Below are 24995 nucleotides of genomic sequence, written 5' to 3' on the forward strand. Positions count from 1 at the left end.
AGGGAGAGTTAGCATGTCAGCCAGACCCAGCACACCTCCTTGTAGTGAGGGGACCAAAATGAACCCAATGTCAGAGATGTGTTGTCACCAGAGCCACATACCAAAGGACCATTACTTCCCAACTCCTGATGGCCTCACTGTTTCTGATGAGATTGGCCTTCTTGACCGCAGGGGCACACCAATGGCTCATGTTCATCTGGCTGTCAAACAAAACCCTCAGGACCTCTTTGGCCAAGACACTTTCCATTCACTCTTCCACAAGCCTGAACGGGATTGTTACATCCATCAATCCCACAGAACGGGGTTGTTAGGACCCAAGAGTAGCACTAGGCACTTCCTTTCATGAGGAAGCCTGTGCAGCCCTTCTTGCTGCACTCCAGCTGACCTGGCCTTTTGCCCCTGACACAGCCGTTGATCCCATGTGCCCCGACAGGTAAAGTGGGAAACGGTTGAGAACTATATGGTTCTGCTTTTCCTCCCAGTTCTTGGTGGCAGCAACACATATAGAAAAGGGAAGGGACCCTGGGAGCAGGTTTGTGTTCAAGCTCTACTGGGTTTCCTGTCCCTGTGCGAACTGCACAGAAGTAGTGAGCAGAGTCCTGGGGTACCAGGGAGCTCAGGGACAGAGAAGACTTGGACTGGGAATTGTCCCGGGAGACAATGGCTCGGCCCTCCACTGCTTTGCCATATTTTGTTATTCTACCCTGATAGTTGATGTAGGACACCCACTCTAGACTGCCACCAGGTGCCTGACGGTACCACAAAACATGATAACTTCCAAAGGTGAATCCAGATCCCTGGCAGGAGAGACGCACGGAATCTCCAGGTGCTCGCAGACCTCCACCAGACTCCACCACACTCAACTGAGTCCAAACGCCTGCAGAAGGAGAGCACAGGGAGTGGGGCAGTGTGTGCCCATGGACAGGAAGGATGCTTTCTAGAAGCTTCGACTACAGCACAGCACAGCCTGAGTGACCAACCCCGTTGCTTCCTTGAAAGCCCGTGTCCAGGGGCACTGCCCCGACTGCCCTCCTCGGGACGCAGACGGGGCTGCTCCCAAAGCCTCCCCGACCCCGACAGCCTCCCTCTCCCGCACACACCGGACACGGCCCCGGCCCCAGCCCCGCTGCCCTCCCCGCCCGCCGCTCACCTGCCGGCCCCAAGGCCAAGGCCAAGGCCAGCAGCCGCGGCCCCAGCCCGCCCGCCATCGGGCCCTGCCGCGCCCGGCGGGAGGCGGACAGCAGCAGAGCGGGGCCAAGCTCGGGCCGCTCCTGCCCGCACCACAAGTCGGGCCCTCGCCGGGGCAGCGCCCACCGCTCCGCCCGCCCACGCCCGGCCCACACCGCCCCCCGCGGGGCCGCGGCCCCTTCGGCGGAGGAGGAGGCGGCCGCGGGGCGGGGCGCGGGGCAGCTCGGCGGGCAGCGGAGGAGCGCGGCGCCCCGGCAGTCGGAGGCAGGGAGGGAGCCTCCTGGCCCTGCCCTCCCGGCGCTGCCCCGGCCTCGAGCCCCGCGCAGCCCCGCGCAGCCCGGCAGAAATGTCCCGGCCTTCGGCTCAGCCATGCTGTCGGCCCGGAGCATCGCTTCTCAGGTGCCGCCACACACCCCAGTGTCGTGCAAGTTCGACACGGTGCCAGTGATGCCATGATGTCCCTGATGCTAAGTGCAAAGGAGGGAGATGTGATTTAAACCAGTGTAGATTCCAGGGGGAAACCAGTACTACAGGGGTTTCTCACGGAATGTGGATGAAAGTGTCAATTCACACACCTGTTATCTGGAGGAAGACCTTAAAGAGTGAGATGCCTGTAAATACCTGTCTAGCTGCAGTAGAGGAAAAAAAGCTTTTCCCTTCCCTTCCCTTCCCTTCCCTTCCCTTCCCTTCCCTTCCCTTCCCTTCCCTTCCCTTCCCTTCCCTTCCCTTCCCTTCCCTTCCCTTCCCTTCCCTTCCCTTCCCTTCCCTTCCCTCATCAGGTGGATCCCATCTGGCCCCATGGACTTGTGACAGTCCAGGTAGAGCAGCAGGTCTCTAATTTTTTCCACCTGAACTGTAGGGGGGTTTCTTTTACTCCCCATCGCAGACTTCCAGATCAGAAGGCTGAATACCCTGAGGATACATGGTCTGGCTAGTAAAGACAGATGTAAAGAAGGCATTAAGAACATCGGCCTTTTCCTTGTCCTTGGTAGTCATGTTCCCTGTCTCCAGTAAAGAATGGAGATTCTCCTTGGCCCTCATCCTGCTGTTAATATATTTACTAAAAAAAAATAAAAAAAATAATTAAAAAAAGTTATATTTAACCACAGTTGCCAGGTAGAGCTTGTATTGGACTTTGGCCTTCCTGATTTTTGATTTTTTCTCTGCGTATGCTGCCAACTTCCTTGTACTCTCTGTGAGTTGCCTGCCCCTTCTTCACAGAATCACAGAATTTCTAGGTTGGAAGAGACCTCAAGATCATCGAGTCCAACCTCTGACCTAACACTAACAGTCCCCACTAAATCATACCCCTAAGCTCCACATCTAAACATCTTTTAAAGACTTCCAGTGATGGTGACTCCACCACTTCCATGGGCAGCCTGTTCCAATGTCTAACAACCCTTTCAGTAAAGACGTTCTTCCTAAGATCCAACCTAAAACTCCCCTGGCGCAACTTAACCCATTCCCCCTCGTCCTGTCACCAGGCACGTGGGAGAACAGACCAACCCCCACCTCACTACAGCCTCCTTTAAGGTATCTGTAGAGAGCAATAAGGTCACCCCTGAGCCTCCTCTTCTCCAGGATGAACAATCCCAGCTCCCTCAGCCACTCCTCGTAGGACTTGTTCTCCAGGCCCCTCACCAGCTTCGTTGCCCTTCTCTGGACTCGCTCAAACACCTCGATGTCCGTCTTGTAGTGAGGGGCCCAATGTCTCTTTTTCTCCCAGGCACTCAGCAAAAGTTCCCTGTACAGCCACGCCAGTCTTCTTCCCCACTTGTTCATCTGTCATCCCAGTGTCTTTCTCTGACACATGGCAGGGAGTTGCTTCACCAGTCCAACTCCTGCTCACACTCCCTGATAGTCCTTAATCTATGCACCTTCTCCTGAAGCTCTGCCACCAGGATGATCAGATTCCCCACCTCCTCGTACCTCAAGCAGGCAATATCTCTGTCACCCTCCATTGGCAGCATCAGGCTCAGGCACTCCCTGTAGCCAAAGACCTGAAAAGCCGCATCTTTGGGCAGGCACTCGGTCTGAGTTGCCAGTCTTTTTGATGAGTGCATTGCCAAGCGCTTGCCGCCTGGTGGTGACCATGGCTGGGTTTGCTGTCTGGGAGGTAGCTGGTAGGTGAGCTGGTGGCCTGAGTGGGGAGGGATACTTCGCCCTCCTTGGTCACCCTGCTGTGCAAACTGATTCACCATGCCCTGTTTGCCTGCCTTGGTCGCCAGGCTGATGGTTTCTCATGCTCCCCAGGGGCTCCCTTTGTACCACACGGGGTTCTTCTGGCTCCGATTAAGCCTCATCAGCCACCCTCACGAAGGCTGACGGGTCCTGCCTGGCTGCCCTGAGAGGACTCCTGCAGAAAACTGAGTGGCCTCCATGCTTTACGGTAACAGGGGCACACCACTGGCTCGTGTTCAGCTGGCTGTCAAACAAAAAGCAATGCGCTCTTGCAGGTACTCTTTGGCCAAGACACTTTCCATTCACTCTTCCACAAGCCTGAACGGGATTGTTACATCCATCAATCCCATAGAACGGGGTTGTTGGCACCCAAGAGCAGCACTAGGCACTTCCTCTCATGAGGAAGCCTGTGCAGCCCTTCTTGCTGCACTCCAGCTGACCTGGCCTTTTGCCCCTGACACTGCTGTTGATCCCAAGTGTCCTGACAGGCAAAGTGGGAAAGGGCTGAGCTGAAGGCAATTCTCTGCCCTCTTCCGCAGCACAATATGGTTTTGCTTCTCCTCCTGGTTCTCTGTGGCAGCAATACATGTAGAAAAGGGAAGGGACCCTGGGAGCAGGTTTGTGTTAAAGCTCAGCTGGGTTTCCTGTCCCTGTGCGAACTGCACAGAAGTAGTGAGCAGAGTCCTTGGGTACTAAGGCATGCAGGGACAGAAAAGACTTGGACAGGGAATTGTCCCGGGAGACACTGGCTCGGCCCTCCACTGCTTTGCCATATTTTTTTATTCCACCCTGATAGTTGATGTAGGACACCCACTCTAGACTGCCACTGGGTGCCTGACGGTACCACAAGACATGATAACTTCCAAAGGTGAATCCAGATCCCTGGCAGGAGAGATGCACGGAGTCTCCAGGTGCTCGCAGACCTCCGCCAGACACCATCAACCTCCACTGTGCCCATACGCCTGTAGGAGAGCACATGGAGTGAGGTAGTGAGAATACAGAAAGAAGAGGATGCTAACCAGAAGGCCCACCAACCCCAGACCAGCACAGCCTCAGCCGCTAACCCCTTTATTCTTGAGAAAGCCACTCACCAGGTGCACTGCCCCGACTGCCCTGCTCGGGACTCAGACGGGGCTGCTCCCAAAGCCTCCCCGACCCCGACAGCCTCCCTCTCCCGCACACACCGGACCCGACCCCGGCCCCAGCCCCGCTGCCCTCCCCGCCCGCCGCTCACCTGCCGGCCCCAAGGCCAAGGCCAAGGCCAGCAGCCGCGGCCCCAGCCCGCCCGCCATCGGGCCCTGCCGCGCCCGGCGGGAGGCGGACAGCAGCAGAGCGGGGCCAAGCTCGGGCCGCTCCTGCCCGCACCACAAGTCGGGCCCTCGCCGGGGCAGCGCCCACCGCTCCGCCCGCCCACGCCCGGCCCACACCGCCCCCCGCGGGGCCGCGGCCCCTTCGGCGGAGGAGGAGGCGGCCGCGGGGCGGGGCGCGGGGCAGCCCTTTGAGGGAGTGACTGACTCGGGTGCTGAGCGAGGAGTAGTAATGTAAGAGTAAGTATCAGTAGAGATCCGCACTGGCCACTGTCTGCAACGGCCATTGGCTGCTCTATCTAGGAAGAGGTGTCTTTTGCCCCTTTAGTTGTGAACATAGTAGGGGAAAGAGAGGGGAACTCCAAATCACCCCTTTATGGTCTTACAGCCATGTGTACACACAACAACCTTCCAGGGTAGTTGGTGTGTGGCTGTTCTTATCCATGGGGGTTGCCACAAGGGTGAAGACAAAAGAGAGTTTTGCTTGGTTTATAAATATAAATCATGGTGCCACAGGGGACTTGGACCTGGTTTGTTGTGAGTCAACATGGAAAGTCACATTCTCCCAGTGCCACAATGCAGTCTATCTCATGCTTGAGCCCCAGGCTGTCCTACCCTTCATGGGGGGCCTGTGGGGATTAGAAGGGCCCCAGCCCAGGCCCCTACTACCTCATGGGAGGAAAGGGGAAAAGTGGGAGGTGGCAGGCACAGGGGACACCCTCTTCCCTGATGTCGTGATCTAAAGGGTTACTTGAGCTGCGAGTGTATAGAAATAGGTCAATACAGAAAATCAATCTCAGAAAATATTGACACCCAGAAAATGGCCCAGAAGTGGGGCTAAATAAATAACGAAGTCTCACTTTGAAGGTCCATGACATGGAGTTTGGAGTCAGTCAAATATCCCCAGTTAGGGTTTGATTTCTTTAGGAAATCTTGTAGGAGAAATACAAGTTTGTGTAGCATGGGAATTTGTTAGATAGAGAAGCTCCATTTTGGATAGAAAATGAGTCATCCTTACCTCACAGAGATATAAAAGATTGTAGGAAACCACCTCTTAGAACAGCCAGTAGGTGCTTCTAACTTCTATTTTTCATCTGAGACAACCTACAGATGATGATTACTTTCTCAGAAGATGACAAATTACTTTCTCAGACTCTCAGACTTTTTTATTTCCTTTCAGGTAAAATACACAATAGCAGTTGCCAGTTCCTAACTTCTCAGGATGTCTTCTCCTTTTTCCAGACAATTTTCACTTTTTCAGATAAGTTGTTTTTACAGTTCCTTGGTTTTGCGCTTATTGATGGTATCTTCAGGATGTCTCTAGTTTACAGGTATGCAGCTGCACTACAAAGAGGCCAGCTGCACTTCTCAAGGATGTTGCTTGTTCACCGACCTGGCAGTTCTCAGGCAGATGTGCATTTTCTTTTGTCAGTATTTTAGCAAACATTTTCTAATGGTATTTTTCCCATCGGGGATAGGTCACTTTTACAGCTGCTCCACATGAAAGAAGCTGGGAGGGTTTTCTTCCCAAGCACAGCAGGAGAGATGGGGCAAGAGCAGTTTCTTGTTGCCACGGGTAATGCTGAGTCCTACCTGAGCTCAGGACTGACCAAATCAAATTGCCTTTGGGTCCCCAGTGCTAACAGACACCAAGCAGAACCTACCCATCTTCATGTTCATTTTCATCTTCATCTCCATCTCCATGTTCGTCTTCATCTCATCTATTGCCGTCTCCTGGATCTCAGGAGTGGGGACACCTTTTATTAACATATAGATCCTCTCATTTTGTATGCACACACAAAAAACAAACAAACAAAGAAACAAACCCAATGGTTTCTATTGTTTGATTGAGCATTTCTTAGTTTTACTGTGCTTTCTTAAGATTTTCTCTGTGTTTTTACTTTGCAAAAAGCTGACTTCATACTGGCTGGGTGGTGGGAGGATCATCATCTGATCATCTGTAGAACAGGGAAGGATACTCAGCTCAGTGATCAGACATTAGGGTTTTGCCTGCTCTTTGGCAGCTCTGCAAAGAGGTGGAGGATGAAGGTCTGTGGACAATCAGATAGCTGTGGCAAAAGCTGGGAACAAAGCAGAGCCACAGAGACTCTGGTTCTGACCAAAGCTGGATCAGGACCTCTGCCAAAATACTGCTATACTTGTTTGACTGTATGCTGGGGTGTGAGCAGGTGATGTTGATGTGCGGGGAGATGTGCTAGTAGTCTCTGTTGCTGGCTCCTGCTGCACTTAGGCTCTGCCTGCAGCCACCGCTGAGAAAGGAGGAGGACAAGCCAAAGATCACTAGTGATCATGATCACTCAGCTCTGATGGCTCTTTTCCCAGAAAAAAAAAAAAAAAAGAGGAACATTGTTGGTGAGACAGAGCCAAGCCAGAATGTATGGAGGATTGTACCCTGCTGTACATGGGCTCTGTCTTCAGCCTCAGCTGAAAAGAAAAGAAGAATAAAACTCAGAAAATTACTTGCTCACTCAGCAGGAAAGGGGAGAAGAAGACAGTTCACAGATGAACATTTTTTTTGGACCATTACCCTGGAGTGACTAACTCAAGTTATACGCCTGGTAATTCCAATGAACACTGGTGTCTTAATTTCCCTATTCATAATTAATTACTCTGAATGCACAAGGAGTCTGTTAGTGGTAATATAAACCTGGGGTGAAGATCTTGATGAATGTCATTGGCATGAAACAAAAACAAAAACAAAACAAAACAAAACAAAACAACAGTGGGTGGGAGCTGCTGATGTGTTTGAACAAGGGAGCTCAGCTTGGATGAGACACCCACTAAGCTGAGCATCCCTCTGGTGCACAGGGAGATCATTTTACCCTCGTCACCATGTGATCCCTATGCTGTGAAATTCCTCACAGGAAGGAGCGACAGCTGCACTTTGCTTTCAGGAGAACCAGCCTGACATGGGCTGGATGGGAATCTGTCTCCTCTGCAATGCATTTCTGAGACAATGCTAGCAGGCCTTTATAAACAGGTGTGAGGAGATGAGCCTGACTCCAGCATTGACTCCCAGGAGGACTGGGCAGTGTCCAGGGGTGGAAATCCCTGACTGACAGTCAATATCAGGAGCATCACAGCAGTCTGCTTCTCCTATACATCCCAAGGCACAAGACAGAGGGGACTGGAAGAGATCTCTGATAGTCTTAAAAGATCTATGAGGTTTCCAGTGTCCTCCCTTCAGGCAGATCTGTCGGCCATGGCAGAGTTAACATTGAACATACCATTAATATGATATGGTTGAATGTTCACAGAAGGCAAAAAGAACTCAACATTCTCACCAAGAGGAGCACAGAGGCTGAGAGGAAGAGGCACAGGACTTGGGAGACACCCTGTAGCAGTGGGAGAAAGGCTAGGAAAGGAGAGGGGTACCCACAGAGTGAAAAGAGATTTCCCAAAGCTAAAGGTGAAAAAAGGACAAAGGGGGATCAAAGTGGCCATGAAGCAGCTGAGACTGGGTCTGAAGAAAGGAGAGAAGGAGTTTGGTCGAGGTGGTGTTAATGTGTTGTTTGTATTCACGGACGAGCTTTGCAAAAGTGGCTTCTGGTATGGAAAATAAGCCTTCAGGGATCGTGAGGCAAAGAAGCAAAACATTCCAGTCAGAGTCTCCTCGAGGTCTATGTTGTCATCTGTTGGCAGGAACCTGACACGGCCTGGAAGGCTTGGCATGGACAGTGACAGTCTGAAGGGCCTGCTGGGTTGTTCCTGCAGTCTGCAGGGCTGTTCCTTCAGGTGTCCCTGAGAGCCAGAGCCTTCAGGTGTCCCAAGAGGTCTTTGGAGCCAGACACAGTGCAGTAGCCAGGGCAGGCAAGGAACAGGGGAGGTGGTAGAGGAGATACAGGCATTGAGGAAAAAGACTTGCAATCATATGGCTGGGGCACATGGGTGAGCAAGGCTGGCTGTCGGGATGAGGACTTTCTCCATTAATGTGAGCACAGAGGGAGGGAGGGAGGGATAGGAAGGAAGGAAGGAAGGAAGGAAGGAAGGAAGGAAGGAAGGAAGGAAGGAAGGAAGGAAGGAAGGAAGGGAGGGAGGGAGGGAGGGAGGGAGGGAGGGAGGGAGGGAGGGAGGGAGGGAGGGAGGGAGGGAGGAGGGTTTGGGAGTGCCCTGAAGATTAACTCTGACCCCTGTGTATAATTTCCATCCTCTGTTGATTTGCAGATTTCTGCAAGGTTGCAACAGGAGAGAAACCAAGACAATAAGGGACAAAACAAGAAAAGCCAAAGCTCATCTAGAATTGACACTGGTCACTGTGGTGTCAGACAACAAAAAGTCTTTTATAAATACGTCAACAGCAAGGAAGGTCAAAATAAAACATTGAATGGATACCTGATGAAGATTGTCATCTTACAAGTAAGAATGAGGAAAAGGTGGAGACATTGAATGCCTTTTCTTTGTTTGCCTCAGTTTTTAATATTAATGGTAGACCTTGGGGTGCCTAGTCCTCTGAGTTAGAGGATGATGACTGGGGGAGCAGTGACTTTCCCTTTGTGGTCACTGAAATTGTAAGGGACCAGCTGTATCAGTTGAATGTTCATTATTCCACGGGTCCTGATGGGAATCACCCCAGAGTACTGAGGGAGTTAGCAGTTACTATAGATGGAACCCTCTCAACAGTTTAGCAAAGGTTTTGGGAATCTGGGGAGGTCCCTTATGAACGGAAGCTAGACAAAGTTATACCAATCTATGAGAAGTGCAGGAGAGAAGACCCAGAAAACTACAGATCTATTAGTCTAACCTCACTACCTGGAAAAATTGCTGAGAAGATTATCCTGAGGGCTATGAAAAGAAATTTCAAGAACAAAGCTATTATCAGACATAGTCAACAAGGGTTCATGAAGGCAAAGTCATGCCTTAGTAATCTGATATCCTTCTACAATAAGATCATCCACTTAGTGAATGAAAGGAAGGCAATGGGAGTTATCTTTTCATATTTCAGTAAGGCTTTTGATACCATCCCTCACAATGTCTTTCTGGATAGATTGTCCAACTGTGAAATGAACAGGTTTATGCAATGCTGGGTGAAGAACTGGCTCAATGGCAGGGCTGAAAGTGTTATAGTGAATGGGGCTAGATCTGGCTGGCAGCCAGTCACTAGAAGTGTTACAAACACAGAATCATAGAATGACTGGGGTTGGAAGAGACCTTAAATATCACCTAGCACCAACCTCCACTAGACCAGTTTGCCCAAAGTCCCATCCAGCCTGGCTTTAAACATTTCCAGGGATGGGGCACCCACAACTTCTCTGGGCAACTTGTTCCAGTGTCTCAGCACCCTCAGTGTACAAAATTTCTTCCTAATATCTAATCAAAATCTACCCTCTTTCAGTGTCCTATCACTACACTCCCTGACAAAGGGTCCTTCCCCAGCCTTCCTATAGGCACACTTTTGTTACTGGAGGGCTGCTAGAAGGTCTCCCCTGAGCCTTCTCTTTCCCAGGCTGAACAACCCCAACTCCCTCAGCCTGTCTTCATAGGAGAGGTGCTCCAGCTCTCTGATCATCTTTGTGGCCTTCATCTGGACTCATTCTAATAGGTCCATAGCCTTCTTGTGCTGGGGACCCCAGAGCTGACACTGCTCCAAGTGGGATCTCATAAGAGCAGAGTAGAAGGAGAGAATCACCTCCTTCTACCTGCTGGCCGCGCTTCTTTTGATGCAGCCCGGGATACAGTTGGCTTTCTGGGCTGGAAGTGCACATTGCTGGCTCATGTTGAGCTTCTTGTCAACCAGCACACCCTCAGGTACTTCTCCTCAGGGCTGCTCTCAATCCATTCTCCACTCAGCCCATATTTGTGTTTGGGATTGCCCTGGCCCATGAGCAGGACCTTGCACTTGGCATGAAGAAAATGGGGATTATGTTTCCCCTTTTTCAGTCAGTGGGAACTTCATTGGAAGTCTAGCCCCTAGTCTTCTTTTATCACAGATGTAGTCACAGAAACCTTTCTTCTTGTCCTCAATGTTCCTGGCCAATTTTAATTCTAAGACTACTTCAGTTTTCCTAGCCTGTATGCTCAGACAATTTCTGTGTATTCCTCCCAGGTTACCTGTCCTTTCTACAACCCTCTGTAGGCCTCCTTTTTTTTTTTTTTTTTTTTTTTTCTGTTTGAGTTTGGCCAGGAGCTCCTGCTTCATCCATGCTGGACTCCTGGCATTTTTGCCTGACATCATCACTCTTGGGATGCATCACTCTTGAACTGGGAGGAGGTGATCCTTGAATATTAACTAGTTTTCCAGGGCCCCTATTCTTAAGGACTCAATTGTAGGGGCAGTTTTGTTCAATATTTTAGTATGCGATCTGGAGGCAGGAGTGGAATGCATGCTTAGCAAGTTCATTGATGATATTAACACTGAAACATCCTCTCTGGAGGGAGGCCTTGCAAAGAGATCTTTATTGATTTAAGCACTGAGCCATCAGCAGCAGCATGAAATTTGACAAGAGCAAATGCTGGGTTCTGCACATGACATGGAGTAATTCTAGATGCAAGTACAGACTGACAGATGAGAGTCTTGAGAGTAGCCCTGCAGAAAGGTGTCTGGGAGTGCTGGTTGAGAGCAGGCTTAATATGAGTCAGCAGTGTGCCCTGGCATCCAAGAAGGTAAAACATTATTTTTGGGTGCATCAAATACCGCTTAGCCAGTCAGTCAAAAGAGGTGACTCTCCCACTATATTTATCATTGGTGTAGTCTCATCTGTAATAGTGTGTGCACTTCTGAGAACCACAACATAAAAATGATATTAAGATACTTGAAGGTGTCCAGAGGAGAGCAATAAAGCTGATAAACAGGCTGGAAGGCATGTCCAATGGGGAGAGGCTGAGGACACTTGGGTAATCTCGTACAGAGGAAAGGAGGCTAAGAGGCAACCTCATTGCTCTCTTACAGCTTCCTTTGGAGGGGAAATGGAGAGGAACGTCTCTTCTCCCTGGCAACCAATGAATGTTACATGAATGGTATAAAGCTGCACCAGGGGATGTTCAAACCAAATACTAGGAAAAAATTCTTTACTGTGAATCTTCAGCAATGCTAAGTCCTGACATTCACTTTTCAGCACATCCAGGGAGATACCACTGTGAAGGAAGGGAGAAGGATTAGCCTAATGTGCAATCAGTATCTGATGGATGATGGGGAGGAGGGAAAAAAAAAAGAAAAAAAAAAAAGAACAACATTTATAATGTAATTTTGGAATGAGTTAGCATTGCCCCCATCTTCAAGCACATTTATTATCTGGTCTTCCTGTTGTCCTTTTCTCACAAAATGCAGAACCCTCTTTCACATGGGTAATTCTCAAGCATGAGAACAGTATAAAATACATCTTTCTGCCGACACCCAAACCACAACTTTCTTGATCCATCCAGCAGTGGGACTGGGGCTAGCCACATACCTTCCTGTTACCACAGGCAAAGGCTATCTCTTTCAATTGCCTCCTTCTTGCATCCCTCCTATTTGCTCCACCTTGTCCCTCCTTGAGACACATCCTTCCCCTGTTCCCCTTAGCCCAAAGATGGAACTTTGTGTGTCACATTGGAAGGCCTCATTTCAAACACTTAAATATTTCCTTCCATTGTGAGCAAAATCCAACTAAGGTCACATTTAAGTCACCATGGCTCGTTATGTTGGCTTCCACCAGAGCTGCTCTCAAGGGACAGTTCACTGTGCCACCAAACAGACAGCATGTAAAGAGTACTGTGTGCAGATGGACAAACAAGTCTTGAGGTTTGGGATGACCAGCAGTTTTGTGATGGGCAGAGAATCTAGCACAGATGCAGGGACACAGAAACATCTCTAGATATTCACTGGTGATGCTCCAGAGCAGAAGGATGGTATGAAAAGGAGTGAGATACCTCTCTGCGGTGAACAGAAAGTCTTCCCCAGTCTCCAGCTGATGAAGGCTTTTCACTTGCTGAGGGTTTAGCTGATGCCTAGATGTAGGGCTGAGAAGGGAGTTTCCCTCCCTAGGCTGTTTTGCCTGGCAGGTAAAACCACAAGAGTAATCATATCTCTCAAGAAGAGCCCCATTCCCCAACAGCGGTCGTCAGTGTAGGCAGTGGGAAGCAGGTTAGTAGATGTGTCTTAATACTGACTCCCAGTCCCAGGTAGTTTCATGAGCTCATGTAGCAGCTCTCAACAGCTCTTTTCTGGCCTTATTGATTCCTTCCCCATGACCCTGGACATAGACACAGCTGCAAAAGATAATACAGCATGTTCTTAATAGTACTTGTCCCTGTTACACAGGCCATGGAGGGAGATAGCCAGCCCCATGACAAGCCCCATGTGTCCTTGCTAGGCAGGCTCAACTCAGAGCTCCATGTGAACACTAGTGAGAGGGAGCTGCTCTTCACAGCACCTGCACCTTCCTGTATAAAGCTGCAAGCTGAGGGCACCAGTGTGGGCTCAGTGCACACAGGTAGACAGCGCTGTCCTGGAGCTTGGCATCTTGCACGTGGAGAATGACCTGGGAGTTCTCCATGGAGAGCACAGAGGAGAACCTCCCAGAATCCTCACGAAACTTGTACGTGCTCACCAACAACAAGAACTGAGGGGACTGATTCAGGTGCTGCTGATACCAGAAGATGGAGAAAGTAGAGAAGCTGGTGGAGAAATTGCAGTGCAGAGTTGCATTGTGTCCCACCTGGATGGTGGTTTCTTCTGGAAACTGCAGCATGGTGTCCTTCTGTGCATGACCTGCAAAGCCAGAACAGCATTTCAGCACTGCTTGAAGGCCTATCTGTTCTCCCCCTCTCTCTCCCGTGTCTATCATTTCACCAACTTTCTCATTGTCTCCACTCTCCCATCTCCTTTTTCACGGGCTGTAAAATGCTGCGCTAAATACACAGGAACTCTTCTATCTGCAGATGCTATTCAATTCCAACACCCAAGTCTGTCAGTTTACCTGCTTTTTAGCAGTATCTCACCAGGCTTTGAGTCTATCTGTTCTCTCTGTCCCTCAGCTCAAACTGTCCCTCAGTTTGTCTCTATGCCTGCAGCACAAGAGATGAGCCATTCCTACCCTACCTCACTTCATCATTTCTTACTACAATGTTTACTCCGTAACTTCTCCTGATGTGGTATGTTCTTGCTTTTTCCTCGTGCAGCATCTCAGGTCTTGTATGGTTTTAGCCTTCTTTCCAAGTCTACCGAGGATTACATCCAACTCCACATATGCTGACATTATTTTGTCAAGGACATCTTAGGAGGGCACAAGCTCCTATCTACCATTCTGATCTGTTCCCTACCAAGAACCTCTCTTTCACCATCCATACCTATGAACAATGCATGTAAGAATGCTAGGCATCTGCAAAGAAAAATGCAGAAGCTTATTCATCCCTCTACATGCGTTGCTCCCATCTGCAGCCCCTGCTCTCCCTACAGAAAACACTTCCACTTCTTCCAGGGAGAAAAGGAGTCCAATTTCCCCCCTCCAGAAATGATGGGATGCCATCTTGACCCTAGCTTGCCCTCCTGAATGTCACATCTCACCAAAGTCTGACAGTGCCATCAAGGCTGCCAGGAAAAGCAGGACCATGTCACGCTCTCGCCTTCACAGGGTGCCCACGTAGTGCCTGGAAAGAGGGAGCTCAAGTTTGCAAGTTCACTTCCCCCTCTGCCAGCTCAAAGCAGCCTCTAAACCTCAGCACAGAGGGTGGAGCAAAGCTCTCCCCCTGCTGCTCCTTGGGGCTCACCTCTGCCCTAGCAAGGCTCTCAAGAGAGAGATGGACTAGTGGCTAAAGCAGTCAGAAAGGAATCCAGTCAGTCTTTGCTGTGCTCCACGTTCCCCATTGCCAGTTGCAGGTTTTCCAGCACCATGAGTGTCACACTTGTGCAGTTAGCTCACAGCTGCAGGCCTGTGAAGGCTAGGACATTTCACTTGGTCAGCGGTAAGGCAAAAGGACACCACCATGGCCACCGTGTGCTTCCCTCTTTTTGCCCCTTCTGGCAGGTGGGCAGCCCCAGCAAGGGGCAAGAATCCCCAGTGGCCTCCCCTTGCTATCCAGAACCCGTCCAGACACAGAGGCCTGCACCCACCTCTGCTGTCAATGGAGATGGGATGCCTTCTGCTGCCCTTGTCCTCTTCTTCCCTAGGGGCGGTCTGGACGGACATATGACCACGCACAAACAAAGGCACCTAGACCCAGATGCCCAACATTCTCTGCCAGTCTGGTTATCCTTCACCTCTTCCCTGGGCAAGGGGGAAGGTTCTGCAAGGAAATGTCTCTATGGACAGTGCCAGCTGCAGAAAGCCCCTCCCCCAAGGAGAGCCACACTCTCATGCTGGCAGGGAAGGACACCCCACCAGAACCCTCTGCTCAGCAGTCAGCACCTCTGCACACACACACAGGAGTGAATCCTGCACCAAGGGCAGACCTTCAACAGCGCTGGCTAGTGCAGCAAACTCCGCTACAACTTAGTCCTTTAGAAAGATCCAAGGTTCCAAAAGTTGTCATTAGAGTGAGTATCTAGTGAAGGTATTTGTTGTATTGCCAGGACATAATCACAGCGCCACAGGTGCTGGATTAGGCCTTGGGATAAAGCCTGTACAACAAGCTCTTAAAACACAACTACAGAGGATGAAGGAAACCAAACTTGACTGCTGTGATGCTCCCTCGGGCCCGTGCTGTTTAACTCCAGGCCCAGAAAGGGGACTTCCAAGCACCGGCAGCGCCCCCACGCGTCCGGGCTGTGGCTGTGCCCCCGCCTCGCCCTCGCCCCACCTGCCCGGCCCCACGCACTGCGGGGCACCCCTGGACCCCTCAGCTCCGCAGGCCGTTGGCTGCCTTTGCTGCAAGGGCACACTGCTGGCTCGTGTGTGGCTGGTTGCCTCCTGCACCCAAAACCCTTTCTTGAGTTTCTGCTTCCTTGGCAGCCAGCCCTGCATTAGTATAGGGGTGCTTCTTGACCAAGAGGAAAAGCCTTTTCTTTGCTCCTTTGCACCATCATGAGGCTCTGCTCTGACCCTTTCTCCAGCATGACCCCTTTTCTCTGAAGCCCACTTGTGACCCTATGCTGTCACCACCTGTGTGCCCTGGTAGGGGACCATGCACAAACTCACCAAGGGTGCCTTCCTTCTGACTGCTCATGGCCTTAATGAAAGGATTCAGCAGGACTGGATGTCTCTGGCATTGCCAGCTGCTACTCAGGCACAAGGTGCCCTCCATGCCAAAGCTGCTGGACAGGGCCCCTGGGAAGGGCTCCCAGGAACCACAAACATGGTGCAGATGGGGAGGGAAGGAAGCATTGTGTCTCTATGTGAGAAATCAACACCTGTTCATTTGCAGGCCTTTCTCTGCCAGGTGTTAGCAACTTGAAAGAAGCAGCAAGAGCACGACTGTGTGGAGGTCTCTCTGGTGCTACGCACACAGCTCATGCAGTCAGGTGTGCCCCTCCACTCTCTTGACATTGCTGGGTGTGACGTCTTGACCCCTCACACCCAAATGGGTCTGCCCGCACCTGACCCCCATCCTCGGACCCAGAAGAAACAAAGGGCCTCAGTGGGGACGGGTCTGGACTGGCGGGGGAACCCCCGCGGCTGCGGGACGAGGTGGTCCTGGCGGGCGGAGCGGCAGCGCCCCCTGGGGGCTGTGCCCCTGCCTCGCCCCCGCCACACACGCCCGGCCCCGCCCGCCACGGTTCCTGCACGGCCGCAGCCCCGGCTCCTCTCCCCGTGGCTCTCAGGGCGCAGTAATACACCGCCGCGTCCCGAAGACGGGGCCGGGCGAGCCACAGGGTGCTGGACCGGCGGTCTCCTGCCACCGAGAGCCGCCCTGCCGGGTCCGTCACATCTCTGGACCCACTATTAGCCCACACGAGGAATGCGGGTTCTCGGCCCGGGAGCTGACGGTACCAGTATATGTCGTCGTTTGACTGGATGTTGGGATGTGAGCAGGCGATGTTGATGCCTGTGCCCTCGGTGGTCTGTGCCCACGGCTCCTGCTGCACCTGGGCTCTGCCTGCAGCCACTGCCAAGACGGAAAGAAGGAAAAAACTCAGAAAATGGCTTTGCTTCCACCAAAAATGTCAGGAAAGGGGAAAGGGCAGAAGAAAACGGTTGATAGCCGATGCAAGCTTTTTCTCAGAAGAAAGCACACAAAGGACATTTCTCTGGGAAGGGTTATTTAGGGACCAGGTCGGAGCAGGGCTGTTTGGAAGGAGAGTCCGAGCCAGGAGGAGAAGGGAAGCAGGCAGGAATGAGTGGGGGTGTGCCGAAAGGAGAGGAGGAAGGCAGGGAGCAAGGCAAGGTGGGATGGAACTGCCAACTGAGCTCGCTGGAGGCAGGCGGGATGGCTGCAGAGGGAGGCCAGAGGGGAGCGAGGTCCGTAAGAAGCCGGCGGGCCAGAAGCGAGGGCAGCCCCGTCCCGTCCCGTCCCGTCCCCGGCGCCGGCAGCCCCGCGCACCCAGGAGCACCGCGGCCAGCGCCGCCAGCCCTGCGGCCCGGCCCTGCCGCATCCCGCCGCTCCGCCGCCCGCGCCGCGCTGCCCCCGCCAGCCCCGGCTCTGCTCCGCCCGCGGCGCCTCCTCCCCGCCGCCGCCGCCCGGCGCCGCCAGCTCCGCCCCGGGGCCGCTCGGGGGCTGGCCCGGGCTGCGAGTGCTGGGCGCCTGTGGGCGGGCAGGGCTTCGGCTGCTGCCCGCGGGGCTCTGCCCGTCCTGCAGCCCAGCCCGGGACGCGGAGGCGTGGAGGCGTGCGGGGAAAGGCTGAGGCAGCTCCTTCGGCACGGGAAACGAGAGGGGAGGGTAGGAGAAGGGAGTGGGAAAGGGAGAGGGAGCGGAGAAAGCAGCTGCCCATCTGCAGCGTCCCCAGCAAGAGGGGTAGGCGGAGGGCAGCGGGCCGGGGTGTACTCGGTCTGGTAGTGTGGTGATGCGAATCACTGGTTTCCCAGCTGTGGCCGGTAGTGTTTGGAGCTCCACGGGTATCGGAGCTGAGCACGTTTTTAGGGAGACACACAGACAGGGTAATTCACACCCCATTTGGGAAAGATACAGCCGGGCTGGTACCCCTAGTAGTTGCTTTTGGAGACCCAAACACTCCTGCCGTATTTGCCTGGAGGCTGAGACCTGCTTCCCCTTCTCCAGGATCTGCAGGATGATGCAGCTGACAGCACAGGCCAGGGGCGACCTTGGCCCCAGTCTGACTCAAGTTCCTGGCACCAAATCCACTCCTGCTGCTCCACCAGCAGCTGGCACTTTCTCCTTGCATTACTTGTGCACATGGGACAGAGCGAGACTATACAGAGGTAATCTCTGAGTAGACAAGTGCATGGAGTGGCCCCTTTTGCCCCCCCTGCTCTGTCTGCCCTCATGTGCTCCTCCTAGCTTCATGTGCCCTGCTGTCCCCTCATGGGTTTGTAGAGGTTTGTCCCTCACCCATCCCAGCCAGTGTCCTAGCCCACAGCTGTAGGAGGTGCAAGGCCCAGGCTGATCTCCCTGGCAGTGGCACCTGTGGCTTCTTGATAGGCCAACAACTGGTGTGAATGGTGAGGTTTGTCTCTTGTCACTGCCTCTGTGTTTGTTTTCCCTGGTCCCTGTCTCTGCATGCTTGTTGCTTGCCTCCTCGTTTCTTAGCATCCCCATTGACAAAGTCCCCAATGTGATAACTTCTGAGGCTTAAAGAGAGCCGCAGACCCATGAACCACACATAAGTCGTTCAAGTGCCCAGATTTGGTCTCCTCATTGCCTCCCTCATCATCTGTCAGTCAGGCTTGTGTCCGTGCATGTACTTCTTTCCAGCTTTCTGCTGTTCTTTCTCTCTGCCCCCCTCCCTAATGCTTGTAGAGAAGGCATCTATAAGTGTAAGAGGCATCCCGACCAAGACATGGCGCATGTCAGTGAAGGGGAGGTTGCCAAAGACAAACTACACAGAGGGATGCAAGTGCTGGTTGGGCACCACCATCACCATCACAGGTGTATTTTCAATTGGGATGAAGAGGTCGATGACTGAGTCCAGGATGAAGAGCAGCAGCTCTCAGCTATCAGACAAACTTGGCAGCAAGAAAAGAAAGCACTTTGTAGACCTTCCCCCACCTCTAGGCGAAGACAGCGGCAGCAGGAGGAAGGAGGAGATGGAGTTGCTGCTCAGGATTCATTGTCCTCCACCACTCGATATCTTCTGGACAGACAACACAGCAGGGCCTCAGCAAGCAAGGATGTTCCTGCAGAGACAGTAGAGATTAAGATCCCAACCCTGGGCTTCAAGTGGGCAGATTTTGCTCTCTTCACTGTGTGCACAGTTATGTCTGTGTGTGTAGTTGACAGTACTTCAAAATGCATCCAGGAGTGTTTGTGAGTGGACTGATGAGTTCATGTATGTTTTTATAAGAGCAGCAGTGTGCATGAGTGCTGTTCCCTCCACCTGCTTTTGATGTTATGAATGATATCAGTATGAGAACAAGCGGTACACTGGGAATTAACAGAAACAGTGATCTGACATCAGCATCAAACCAAGGCTGAGATGTGGTGATCATGCAGGTCGCCCCAAGACTCCTGAGCATTCCTAGCCAGTGGTCATCTGAGAAACCCTCCCAGAGGATCACAGGCTGCACCGCCAGCATGCACATAATCCAACCCTAAGTTCAGAGCAGGTCTCATCACATCAGGTTGCTCAGGATTTCTCAGCCTGTCTCCCTGGCGATGGTGGTCATGAGAGAGGCATTAGGAAAGGTGTGACTCAGAGACCGTGTAGGACCTGGCTGAGTTGGATTTTCATCTAAGAGAAGGGCAGCAGCCTTATTGGTCCTAACCACTCTTTTTATATCATGTCTGAATGAAGACATTTTGCTCCTCACTTTTCCCTGTGCTCTTCTTCCTGCCTGCCCTCTCTCCCAGGTTCACCTGCAGCCTTAAGACATGTCGCTGTATGACCAGTGCATGCTGTGCTGGCCCAGTGGCCCAACCCCACTGGTCAGCAGCCGCAATGAGCCCTGCTTCAGGCAGTGCCAGAACTCCACTGTCATCATTCAGCCCTCCCACAGGGAGAACACCTTGAGGGCAGGGCCTCTTTCACCACCTTCTCCTTCCTTTCAAGCCACTGACACCAGTCCCATTGGGAAAGAGGATCTGGCTGGCAGATCTCGGAGTGCACAGGGGAAGCAGTCAGCCAAAAGAGAGAAGAGGGCCCCATCCCAGAGCTCTGCCTTGCACACATACATCCCCTCCCCATCCGGGGTTGTTGCACAGCCAGTGTAGCTCCCTGCACCAGGGTGTCATTCACAGCACAGAGGTACAAGGCGCTGTCAGAGAGCTCGGCTTCCTTCAGCTGCAGAATGCTGGATTTCCCCACAGTGTTCATCTCCATGGTGAAATGGATATTCTGCATGCTGCCTGTTGTGGTGTAATATGCGAGCAGCTGAGGGGCTTGTCCCTTCTTCTGCTGGTACCAGTACAAGCCATACAAGCTGGGGATTTGATACGTGCAAGTGGTCTGGAACGTTTCTTTCTGTTTCACGGTGACTTGTCCTTCTTGCTGGGTGACGGAGGTCTGCCCCATGGCATCTGAAAGAAACCAAATGTCCCCAACTGATCACAGAAACCAAGGGGAGAATTAAGCTTTCTGGGTGGGATGGATCTTTATGCCTTTGACTGAAGCAAAAATCCCATGGATTTTGGCATCTTTGGGCAGAAGGTCTATGACCAGAGGTTAGAATGGATCCCAGAGCATGGTAATATCCATTACCTCCCACATGTAGGGCCATTACCATCCCCCCAGGGTAGAGCTGTCTTTAGTTCCTTCTCTCAGGAGAAGAAACTGCCCAGAGTGTCAGGAGAGAGAGGCAGAGTGGCATGGATGGTTGGCAACAGGAAAGGAAGGGAAGAAGATCTGAGATGATCAGGAGAGGAGGTTTTTTATGCTGCCTCATCTTTCTTCCCAGCAGTAAGAGCATCTTCAGAAAAGACGCACAAAACAGGCATGATCTAATACTAGCCATCATTTTCCCAGTAATTGATGAGCAGCTCCCTGCAGAGAGCTGTTGATGGGGGTGATGGTCTCCTGAAGAGAAGGAGAATCATGCTGCCATCCACAGGCAATGCTTACCCAGTGGTTGCCTCAGGAAGGCAGCGAGGATGAGATAAACAAGGCGCATTGTGAGACCAATCCTCCGGCATGTGTGAGAGAGCCTCAGAAGAACACACGTCCCCACCAAGAGCCCCGGGAGAGCAGAGCTGCAGGAAATGACTCGGCAGGGGGAACAAAGAATGCAAGTGGGAGGAGAAAATGCTTGTGCTTGGAGTGCTTGAAATACCCGGCTGGGGTCCTCCTCCACCAGTGACAGTACTGCTTCTGCAGCCAACATCTGCACAGCTGGGGAACATGGTGGCTCTTTTCTCCCCATGGTCGGAAGGGTCTGTTCCTGCACTGATCCTCCATTGGCATCCTCCCCACTACAGTGAGAAATTTCTGCTGTTCTACACCCTCCTGATGGCCCATTTAGAGTCTTCAGGGCTCATGCTCCACTGGGGTTTTACATCACCTCCTGGGGTCCTCCTCTCTCTAGGGATGGTTCTTTTTCTTCTGGGAACAACTTGCACCCTCTTTCTAACCACTCTCTTCTTTCTTTCCTATAGCAACTGGGAACATTGCCTTGTAAGCAAGTCCCCAGAAATTGGTGAGGAACCCTGTGGTGCAGCATCCCAGCAGTCCGGCTGTGTCCTGATGGGGTGGGATGAGGAATGGTGTAGTCACTGTATCATTCAAGGTTCCAGAGGTATCATTAGACTGAGTGTCCACTACTGACATTTCTTGCTGGGACGTTATCTCAGTCCCAAAGGTAGAATCAGAATCATTGAATATCCCGACTTGGAAGGGACTCAGAAGGATCATAGAGTCCAACTATTGGCACCACACAGGTCTACCCAAGTTCATATGACTAAGAGCATATTAAACTTCTTAAACTCCAACAGGCTTGGTGCCATGGCTACAGCCCTGTGGAGCCTGTTCCAGTGTGCAACTACCCTCTCAGTGAAGAACCACTTCCTGATATCCAAACTGAACCTCTCCGCAACTTGACACCATTCCCTTGGGTCCTATCACTGGTTACCAGAGAGAATACATTAGCTCGGGCCACTCTACTCCCCGTTGTGAGGAAGCTGGAGACCATGATGAGGTCTCTTTTCCAGGCTGAACAGGCCAAGTGACCTCAGCCACTCCTCAATGACTTCCCCTCAAGGACCTTCACCATCTTTGTAGTCCTTCTCTGGACACTCTCCAATAGTTTCATGTCTTTTTTTACTGTGGTGCCCAAGACTGCACACAGTACTCGAGGTGAGGTCACACCTGCACAGAGTAGAACAGGACAATCACTTCTCCCAACCAGATAGCAATGCTGTGCTTGAAGTATTGTGCTGGATTTGGGCTTGGGACAAAGCCTGTACAACAAGATCTTAAAATGTGACCATTACAGAAAATACAGGAAACCCAACATAACCACTCTGATGGTCTCTCAGGACAGTGTCGTTTAACCCCAAGCTCTGCAAGGGGACTTCCAAGGACCAGAAGCGTCTCCCAGCGAGCATGGCTGCAGCTGTGCCCCAGGCTCAACCCCACACACCGTGTGGCACTCCCTGTCCCTCCCAGCTCTGCAGGCCATTGACTGCCTTTGCTGTAAGGGCATGCTACGAAATTGTGTCCAGCTGGGTGCCTCCTGTACCCAAAAGGCTTTCCTGTGTGTCTGCTTCCTTGGCAGCCAGCCCCCACACTGCATTATTCTGGGGGTGCTTCCTGACCAAGAGGAAAAGCCTTTTCTTTGCTTCTTTGCACCATCATGAGGCTCTGACCCTTTCTCCAGCCTGCCCGCATTCTCCAAAACCCACTTGTGACCTACGCTGTCACCACCTGTGTGCCCTTTTCGGGGACCAGGCTTGGCCCATGCCAAGGGTGCCTTCCTTCCGACTGCTCATGGCCTTAATGAAAGGATTCAGCAGGGCTGGATGTCTCTGGCATTGCCAGCTGCTACTCAGGCAAACAGGTTACTCAGGTGCCCTCCATGCCAAAGCTGCTAGATAGGGCCCCTGGGAAGGGCTCCTAGGAACCACAAACATGGTGCAGATGGGGAGGGAAGGAAGCTTTGTGTCTCTATGTCAGAAATCAACACCTGCTCATATGCAGGCCTCTCTCTGCCAGGTGTTAGCAACTTGAAAGAAGCAGCGAGAGCACAACTGTGTGGAGGTCTCTGTGATGCTACACACAGCTCATGCAGTCAGGCGTGCCCCTCCACTCTCTTGACATCGCTGGGTGTGACGTCCTGACCCCTCACACCCAAATGGGTCTGCCCACACCTGACCCCCAGCGTCTGACCCAGAAGAACCGAAGGGCCTCAGTGGGGACGGGTCTGGACTGGCGGGGGAACCCCCGCGGCTGCGGGACGAGGTGGTCCTGGCGGGCGGAGCGGCAGCGCCCCCTGGGGGCTGTGCCCCTGCCTCCCCCCCGCCACACACGCCCGGCCCCGCCCGCCACGGTTCCTGCACGGCCGCAGCCCCGGCTCCTCTCCCCGTGGCTCTCAGGGCGCAGTAATACACCGCCGTGTCCCGAAGACGGGGATCGGTGAGCCACAGGGCGCTGGACCGGCGGTCTCCTGCCACCGAGAGCCGCCCTACCGGGTCCGTCATATCCTCGGACCCACTATAAGCCCTCACGAGGAATGAGGGTCCTTGGCCCGGGAACTGACGGTACCAGTGGATGTAGACGTTTGACTGGATGTTGGGGTGTGAGCAGGCGATGTTGATGCCGGAGCCCTGCCTGGTCTGTGCCCACGGCTCCTGCTGCACCTGGGCTCTGCCTGCAGCCACTGCCAAGAAGAAAAGCAGGAGAAAACTCAGAAAATGGCTTTGCTTCCACCAAAAATGTCAGGAAAGGGGAGAGGGCAGAAGAAAACGGTTGATAGCCGATGCGAGCTTTTTCTCAGAAGAAAGCACACAAAGGTATTTCTCTGGGAAGGGTTATTAGGGGACCAAGTCGGAGCAGGGCTGTTTGGGAGGAGAGTCCGAGCCAGGAGGAGAAGGGAAGCAGGCAGCAATGAGTGGGGGTGTGCCGAAAGGAGAGGAGGAAGGCAGGGAGCAAGGCAAGGTGGGAGGCAACGGCCGGCTGAGCTCGCAGGAGGCAGGCGGGATGGCTGCAGAGGGAGGCCAGAGGGGAGCGAGGTCCGTAAGAAGCCGGCGGGCCAGAAGCGAGGGCAGCCCCGTCCCGTCCCGTCCCGTCCCGTCCCCGGCGCCGGCAGCCCCGCGCACCCAGGAGCACCGCGGCCAGCGCCGCCAGCCCTGCGGCCCGGCCCTGCCGCATCCCGCCGCTCCGCCGCCCGCGCCGCGCTGCCCCCGCCAGCCCCGGCTCTGCTCCGCCCGCGGCGCCTCCTCCCCGCCGCCGCCGCCCGGCGCCGCCAGCTCCGCCCCGGGGCCGCTCGGGGGCTGGCCCGGGCTGCGAGTGCTGGGCGCCTGTGGGCGGGCAGGGCTTCGGCTGCTGCCCGCGGGGCTCTGCCCGTCCTGCAGCCCAGCCCGGGACGCGGAGGCGTGGAGGCGTGCGGGGAAAGGCTGAGGCAGCTCCTTCGGCACGGGAAACGAGAGGGGAGGGTAGGAGAAGGGAGTGGGAAAGGGAGAGGGAGCGGAGAAAGCAGCTGCCCATCTGCAGCGTCCCCAGCAAGAGGGGTAGGCGGAGGGCAGCGGGCCGGGGTGTACTCGGTCTGGTAGTGTGGTGATGCGAATCACTGGTTTCCAAGCTGTGGCCGGTAGTGTTTGGAGCTCCACGGGTATCGGAGCTGAGCACGTTTTTAGGGAGACACACAGACAGGGTAATGCACACCCCATTTGGGAAAGATACAGCCAGGCTGGTACCCCTAGTAGTTGCTTTTGGAGACCCAAACACTCCTGCCGTATTTGCCTGGAGGCTGAGACCCGCTTCCCCTTCTCCAGGATCTGCAGGATGATGCAGCTGACAGCACAGGCCAGGGGCGACCTTGGCCCCAGTCTGCCTCAAGTTCCTGGCACCAAATCCACTCCTGCTGCTCCACCACGACCTGACACTTTCTCCTTGCATCACATATGCACATGGGACAGAGCGAGACTATACAGAGGTAATCTCTGAGTAGACAAGTGCATGGAGTGGCCCCCTTTCACCCCCTGCTCTGTCTGCCCTCATGTGCTCCTCCCAGCTTCATGTGCCCTGCTGTCCCCTCATGGGTTTGTAGAGGTTTGTCCCTCACCCATCCCAGCCTGTGTCTTGGCCCATAGCTGTAGGAGGTGCAAGGCCCAGGCTGATCTCCCTGGCAGTGGCACCTGTGGCTTCTTGATAAGCCAACAACTGGTGTGAATGGTGAGGTTTGT

General features: G+C 53.2%; 1 protein-coding gene and 1 long non-coding RNA gene across 6 annotated transcripts; both read right to left on the bottom strand.

The window, feature by feature from the left end:
• Positions 1-11063: 11063 nt before the first annotated feature.
• LOC137844705 (uncharacterized) lies at positions 11064-16057 on the bottom strand. Of its 4 annotated transcripts, XR_011089999.1 has the most exons (3): positions 15749-16057; positions 14725-14897; positions 11064-13383 (listed from the first exon to the last, which is right to left on the bottom strand). It is a non-coding gene; the product is annotated as an uncharacterized lncRNA (long non-coding RNA). The 4 variants fall into 4 exon arrangements; XR_011089996.1 differs by lacking the exon at positions 14725-14897; XR_011089997.1 differs by lacking the exon at positions 15749-16057 and having other exon boundaries at positions 14725-15738.
• A 2095-nt stretch (positions 16058-18152) lies between these two features.
• Positions 18153-24777, bottom strand: LOC137844683 (uncharacterized). 2 transcript variants are annotated; one of them, XM_068661220.1, is made up of 4 exons: positions 23910-24777; positions 23356-23470; positions 19900-20180; positions 18153-18841 (listed from the first exon to the last, which is right to left on the bottom strand). In XM_068661220.1, exons 1-4 carry the CDS (start codon positions 24477-24479, stop codon positions 18716-18718), a joined length of 1092 nt encoding a protein of 363 aa, XP_068517321.1. In that variant the 5' UTR covers positions 24480-24777; the 3' UTR covers positions 18153-18715. The 2 variants fall into 2 exon arrangements, with proteins under 2 accessions (XP_068517321.1, XP_068517322.1); XM_068661221.1 differs by lacking the exon at positions 18153-18841 and having other exon boundaries at positions 19398-20180; positions 23306-23470; positions 23910-23961.
• Positions 24778-24995: the final 218 nt, after the last annotated feature.

Source organism: Anas acuta, chromosome 25 (genome assembly GCF_963932015.1).
Source record: "Anas acuta chromosome 25, bAnaAcu1.1, whole genome shotgun sequence".
Classification (NCBI taxonomy): Eukaryota; Metazoa; Chordata; class Aves; order Anseriformes; family Anatidae; genus Anas; species Anas acuta.

Excerpts from the sequence above, each read along its gene's own strand:
- LOC137844683 (XM_068661220.1), bottom strand. The coding sequence starts at position 24,479 with ATGGGGTGTGCATTACCCTGTCTGTGTGTCTCCCTAAAAACGTGCTCA. Across the intron at positions 20,181-23,355 it reads TCAAACGTCTACATCCACTG|ATGCCATGGGGCAGACCTCC; the intron begins GTACCGTCAGTT and ends GGTTTCTTTCAG. Across the intron at positions 18,842-19,899 it reads GCGCCTTGTACCTCTGTGCT|GAACATCCTTGCTTGCTGAG; the intron begins GTGAATGACACC and ends CTGTCTCTGCAG.